Source organism: Erinaceus europaeus, chromosome 11 (genome assembly GCF_950295315.1).
Source record: "Erinaceus europaeus chromosome 11, mEriEur2.1, whole genome shotgun sequence".
In the NCBI taxonomy this organism is placed as follows: domain Eukaryota; kingdom Metazoa; phylum Chordata; class Mammalia; order Eulipotyphla; family Erinaceidae; genus Erinaceus; species Erinaceus europaeus.
Window position 1 is genome coordinate 54,782,772 of NC_080172.1, and position 6,765 is coordinate 54,789,536.

Consider the following 6,765-nt stretch of genomic DNA (forward strand, 5'->3'; position numbering starts at 1 on the left):
TATCCCCCTTCACTCTCGGTTTCTGGCTCTATCCAATAAATAGATAAAGATAATAATAATAATAATAATAATCAGTGGTCTGGGAATTGGCGCAGTGGATAAAGCATTGGACTCTCAGGCATGAGGTCCCGAGTTCAATCCCCGATGCACATGTACTACAGTGATGTCTGGCTTTTTCTCAGCCCTATCTTTCTCATTAATTGATGAATAAAATATTTTTTAAAAGAAATAATATACCAGAGCCTGTGGAAATGGAGGCTGAGAGATTGAAGAAAGTAGAGAGACAGAAATAAATTTGAGCTTAAGCATGAATGTAGTGATAGCTGGTAAAGCCTGAGACTCTCATGCCTGAAGCTTCTGGTTTGAGCTCCTGCTGCACTGTATGTACCCCAGTGGTGCTCTGGCTTCTGAGAAATTCTACTTAATAGACTAATACAAATAAAGATAAATCTTGAGAAAGGGTGGGTGAGGGGTAGTATTTATTGTTATTTAAGCAAAGAAAATCTCATGCCTGAGGGTCAAAGTCCTAGGTTCAGTTCTCTGCACCACCATAAGCCAGAGCTGAGCAGTGATCTGAAAAAGAAAAAAAAGAAAAGAAATAAAAACTAGCTGGAGCAGATCCACTGTTTCCTATTTGCTAACGTTGTTGGCATCAGAGTGAGGATGTGTGCAAAGTCACAGGCGCCCCACTACCCAAGACCTCAGTTCCTCATTCGCGTTAGTCAGCACTTTCGCCTCCTTTCCTTACTCTCTGGTTCGATGGGGCGAGGGCCGAGGGCTCAGCGAGAAAGCACGAGCCAGGCCTCGCGCGACCACCGGCGACGCAGAGCTGTGCGCGCACCCACCCGCCCGACGTCGAGCCGTCGTTACGTAACCTGCGGGCGGGCGCCCAGAACCGGAAGGCCCCGCCCTCCTACCGGCCGCGAAGGCCGGTCAACCTCTGCCCCGCCCCTACCGGCCGCCGGACCCGCCGACTCTCGGTCCGAAGCTCCGAGCCCGGACCGTGCGCACCTCCGGAAGCTCCCGCCTCTTTCTCCTAATATGGGACGACTGTGTTGATCCGCCGCTGACGCCACGGAGCTAGACTGGCCCCAAACTGATATACAGGAGCGACTCTCTCCCTCCCAACTTCCGCTTCCTTGGAGTCAGGGGTTTGTGCTGCCCACCCCTCACCCCGGCGGCATCGCGGCGACTGAACATGTTTGGGCTCAAAAGGAACGCAGTCATCGGGCTGAACCTGTACTGCGGGGGCGCGGGGCTGGCAGCCGGCAGCGGCGGGGACACCACCCCGACGAGAGGGCGGCTGTTGTCGGCGGGGAAGGAGGCCGCAGCCCGGCAGGAGGGCGGGGGAGGGGACGCCGGCGCGAGCCCCCCAGTCCCGCTCACGCCGCAAGCCCTGAGGGGTGCGCGGCCGTCGCCGATTGGTGCCGAGGGTCCCTACGTCACCGCGACCCCCGTGAGGCCGCCGTTCCTCGCGCCCACCCTCCGCGCGGCGCCGCCCGAAGACATGGCAGCCCCGGCGGCCGGCGCCATCATGTCGCCTGAAGAGGAACTGGACGGGTACGAGCCGGAGCCGATGGGGAAGCGGACGGCCCCCCTGCAGCTGCTGGACCTGGTTCGGGACGCCGGCCACAGCTCGGGCATGGACGGCTCGCTGCCCTCCACGCCGCCCCCCGCGGAGGAGGAGGAGGACGAGCTGTACCGGCAGTCGCTGGAGATCATCTCCCGGTACCTGCAGGAGCAGGCCACGGGCGCCAAGGCCGCGAGGCCGCTGGGCGGGTCGGGCGCCGCCAGCCGCAAGGCGCTGGAGACCCTCCGGCGGGTCGGGGACGGGGTGCAGCGCAACCACCTGACGGCCTTCCAAGGTAAGGGGGAGCCCGCGCCCCGCGCCCCGGGCCCGGCCCCGCAGGCGGGTGGGTGGAAAGCGAAACGATCCGGTGTTGAGACGGGCTTTCCCTAGCTCTGAGCAGAAGGTTCTGGCCATGAGTCATTGTTTCCGCCCATCTTGGGGCTTTGGGAAATGGCAGCACCGTTGAAAGCCCGGAAAGGGTGGGATGTCACTTTCCGAGCGGGGTCGGCCCGCGTGCTGGAGAGCCGAGCGCGACCTGCCCCGCCGTGGGTGGGCCGGCAGCCGCCGAGACAAAGGAGCCGTGGCAACCCGCGCGCTTTTCTCCCCCGCAGGCATGCTTCGGAAACTGGAGGTCAGAAACGAGGACGACGTCAAGGCCTTATCGCAGGTGATGGTCCATGTTTTCAGTGACGGGATAACAAACTGGGGCAGGATTGTGACTCTCATTACTTTTGGGGCCTTTGTGGCCAAACACTTGAAGAGTATAAACCAAGAAAGCTGCATCGGAACTTTAGCAGAAATCATCACAGATGTTCTCATAAGGACGAAACGAGAGTGGCTAGTCAAACAAAGAGGCTGGGTAAGTTCGCTTTGTGCTTGGAGAAGGGCTTTGGCATAGAAATGGAGTGGAGGTCGTTTATAGAGAAAAATGGGGTTATCCAAAGGTCTTTAGGACGCGCGGCTGTTTTCAGGCCCCTCTGGTTGCTTGATGTTGATCTTGGATTATTGCATCAAAATCCTGACTTCCTTTTGTTTTACTGGTTCCTGAGTTTTTGGTATTTTATTTCATATGGATACTCTTCCCAAGAGTGAAGAACTTCCTCACCCCAAGGTAGTAAAACACCTTGACCACCCCGTCCCCTTTTTAATTGAATGGATAGGAAGTGGACTCAGCATTTTAAATTTTCACCCAGATGGTTCTGATGGAGGAGGTGCTTAACCACTTTTAGAAACACTGATCTTAAAAACGTTTTTATCAGAGTGGATTTGAGGGTAAGAGTTTATAGCTAATTATCTAAATATTGAGAATCCTGTAAGTCCTTAGCTTTTTCTAATATCGACCAAGTTGCTGCTCTGAAACAGTTAATTGCTGAGTGCCATTAACTGAAATAGGGGAAGTCTTTTTTACCAGAGCACTGCTCAGTTCTGGCTAATGCGGGGGTGGGGATTGAACCTGGGACTTTGGAGCCTTGGGCATGAGTTTCGTTGCATAATTTCTTTGCTGTTTACCCTCTTTACTTTTTTTTTTTTTTTTTTTGCAACCAGTGGTTCATCGTTTTGGGAGCGTTATTCTGCTTCATCTTTGTAGATGATGTTTTTAAGCCAATAGAAACCCATACTTGAAAATGATATTTTCTTTCTTGTTTTCTAGGATGGGTTTGTGGAGTTCTTCCACGTAGACGACCTAGAAAGTGGCATCAGAAATGTGCTGCTGGCTTTCGCAGGTGTTGCTGGAGTAGGAGCTGGTTTGGCATATCTAATAAGATAGCCTTTTAAGTGCAATAATAGACTTTAAACCCGCTCCAGCCACCAACACCATGTCTGTGAAATCAAACGTATTTATGAAGTTGGACTTCATGCTGCCCATGCTATAACCTCCAAGAGTTCTCTTGTCAAGAGTGCCAAGAGGATTGTGTCTAACAGGAATAAATACATGGGAAAAAGTAGTCCTCCCTGGAGAGTCACCGTCTGAAAGAAGTAAACTTCAGTCTCAGCAAAAGGCACACACTGGGAGGCTGTGGAGGAGGACTTTAGTGAAGATGGTAGGATGAGACTTACTTTCCTTGTCTGAAACCGAGCAGCCAGTAGCGAAGCTAGAGATTTTGTTTAATGTGTCCACTGACTTCATTAAGCACTAACAACGCTAGTGATGTGTGTGAAATGGATTTAATCTATAAGTAAGGAAACTATGGCTAGGACCCTCAAGACTGTACAACAGCGTGTGGTGGGAAACTTACTTCTCTTTAATTAGTTTGTCCAGGTGTTCAGGGCCTTTTTACCTGTCCGGCTTACACTTGGTTTGAGTAATTCTTGTTTGTTGACCCAGTAATGGCCAAAAATACTTGACTTGGGGCACAGTGATTAGTTACAGATGTGGAATATCCTCAGTTTTTAAGACAAAAACAACCTGTAACTGTATTTGTCTGTAAAAACTGTATATATTTTTGCAGAAAGTCTATTTCCTTCAACTGTAAAGGGAAATTCACATTTACTTTAGGCTTTTTCATAACCTTTTGGAATTTACAATGTCTGTAGTTAGAAACCTTTTTCTTAACAACTTTTCTAAACTTTGTCCCAGTCAATTCTAGAAATGTTAATTGTATGCAATCTGGTTGTAGTGGAACAACTCTGATTCTTAACTATGCAGGCTTTCATTTTCTTATCTAATTTTAGTGTGTTTGGGGGTTTTTGTTTATAACCTGGGATTGAGACATTGAGGAATGGGAACTAATCTTTTCACTTCATCAAATGCAGGTTTTCAATAATTGAGTCCTAGTGGAGTTGTTTCAGTTTTTTTTTTTTTTTTTTTGGGGGGGAAGGACACTTGTGCGCGCACCCCTCCCCCCAGCACACACACAGGCCAATACTTTAATTATGGGCTCTGATTAGGCAACTACATATTTGAGTTCCTTTTATATGACCTAGTTTAACTGGTGAGATTTAAACTGAATTTGTGAGCTCATCTTCAAAGCTTTTGCTAAAAGATTTTTCAGCTGTTCCGAATGGAACTTAGTAGCAGTGTGTGTATAAAAATATCACATCAGGTGGACAAGTCATTTGATCTCTTGTTTGCATATTAAACTGTAAAATGATGTCCTGGCAAAGCAGGCTTTAGTCTTAACCATGGTGCTATTATTAGGCTTGCTTGTTAAACACAGGTCTAAGCCTAGGGTGTCAATAAAAAAAAAAATACTGTTTCATTTCTATAAATGATTCCCAAACGTTTCGAGTTTTTGCATTGCCATCTCTGATTTCAGTCCGGTATTCTGTGAAATTCACCATTTATTTCCTATTCTTTCAATATTTGCTGCTTGTTTGGCTTCCTGTACAGATATTTATCAGTTCCTACATTTTGACCCTCCTCTCTGAGCTCTTAATGCCCTCACAGCTTTTGGCATATGAATCTGAACTAGGAACTAGTAGCCCCAGGCAATCCTCTCAGTCCACAGGTTTTCATCTTTCATAAAATTTTTCTTGGGAGGTAGTATATGGGTCCAGTGACTGTAACTCCTGAGGTAGGAAGAGTCTCCCTTTTGTTGAACTGGTACATTTTTGTTTGTATCCTGCCTGGCTTTCAGAGACTGGAATACCATTTGACATGATTTCTTTTACATGCAGATATGCTCACCTAGAATTTATACAGCCAGCAAGAGGGCTCAGTTAAATCTAAAAGTTATATAAAAGCTACTGGTGAACTGAAAGCTTCAACCTCAGAATATGACCTTTCAATCTGGATTCCAGATAAAAATAGGCATAAATTAAATGACTAAGAATGTAATAGGGAAGAATTGCCCTGTTCTGCCCATCTCTGAGCCATAAAGTCATCTAGCTAGAACTATTTTTACCTGTGTATTTATCACTCTTGATCATAAACCACTTATTTATATCATGTCTATATCTAAGGACCTAAAAAGCACTTTATATAGTTTTAAATTAATCCTGAAATCTGGTTATGGTGACTGAAAGGCCTGCCTCCCCATAATCTTGTGGAAATAAGTGCATAAGTGTAAATTGGAGTTGAGGATCCCCACTACCCAGTTTACTAGGAATGACTGCTGAAATGTAAATGAGGTTCTATTGAAATTTTGTGTGAGAACTAAGTGCTTTGGGAAAGGGTGACGGTTTTTAGGGAGAGGAGGCAAATATTCTAGAGTGCTGACTAGCTGCATAGTTCAGGCAAATCCTCCACAATGAGAGGGATGGGGCTGCTTGGAAAGAGCTCTCAGCAACTTCTGTCTTAGCTTCTCTCAGGGAAAATAACATGCAGTCCTGATGTCCATATACTTGGGGTAGGACAGACCAGGGACATCTTTGTTCTGGTTAAACAGCGAATGCTGTTAACAGCTGTGCCAGGATTGGTCAGGACCAACTACAAACTAATCTGGGCTGTAAAATGTGTATTTCCCTAACTTCCTGTTTTTTCCTGAGAAGAAAATAAATCTTTTATTCAAATGCAAGGTGTGGTGCCGCTGTTTTCTAATTGATGCTGATCTTCCCTCCTACCCCACCCCCCAGCTTTTTAGGGAAGTCAGCTGAGCAAATAGGTATAGATGAATATACAAGCTAAAATCCCTGGTAGCTGATTTCCCTTGAAGCAAAGGGTAGTTCCTTTCAAAAGGAAAACCTCTTTCATTTAAATTGGGCCAGGAAGATGACTCCTGTGTCAGGCATGCCTCTAACCCCTGGGTTCAGTACTGGCACCCTTAAAAAGAATTTAGTTTTTCTCTCCCCTCAATATACATAAATGAGAAATGTTTGGTTTTTAATGAAGTTTTGTATTTTGGAGTAGTTCCTGTAACCGATCAGAATCTCTGTTCAGATTTTCCTTTCAACTATCAAGTGTTGGTATGATTTCAAGAGGGTTCATAAAGTCCATCACCTCTCAGCCTTGTGAGATGGAGCAAGAAGACACCTATAAAGAGCTATAGTCAGGTTCCTGGAATTATTACTGTTCTTTTCCCTTTCCCCAAAAGTAGGCGGGCTGCAGAGGACTCTGTTTTTAGCTCCATTATGAGGGCGTGGAATCACCAGGAAATAATGCAAATAAAATGTTTGCATATTGGTTTTAATCCCTAAGCACTAAATGCTAATCATGCAAACATGATTCTCTGCTTTCCTCTGTGTAGGGCTTGTCTGCATTTAAAATATTTCTGTTTGGAAATCCCCCTTTTTCCTGGTTCTGACCAGAAAACCCA

At 46.7% G+C, this 6,765-nt stretch overlaps 1 protein-coding gene across 1 annotated transcript; it reads left to right on the forward strand.

Moving 5' to 3' along the window:
* Positions 1–834: 834 nt before the first annotated feature.
* Positions 835–6,027, forward strand: MCL1 (MCL1 apoptosis regulator, BCL2 family member). The gene is made up of 3 exons (XM_007531548.3): positions 835–1,865; positions 2,182–2,429; positions 3,222–6,027. Exons 1-3 carry the CDS (start codon positions 1,199–1,201, stop codon positions 3,336–3,338), a joined length of 1,032 nt encoding a protein of 343 aa, XP_007531610.1. The 5' UTR covers positions 835–1,198; the 3' UTR covers positions 3,339–6,027.
* The last annotated feature ends 738 nt before the right edge of the window (positions 6,028–6,765 follow it).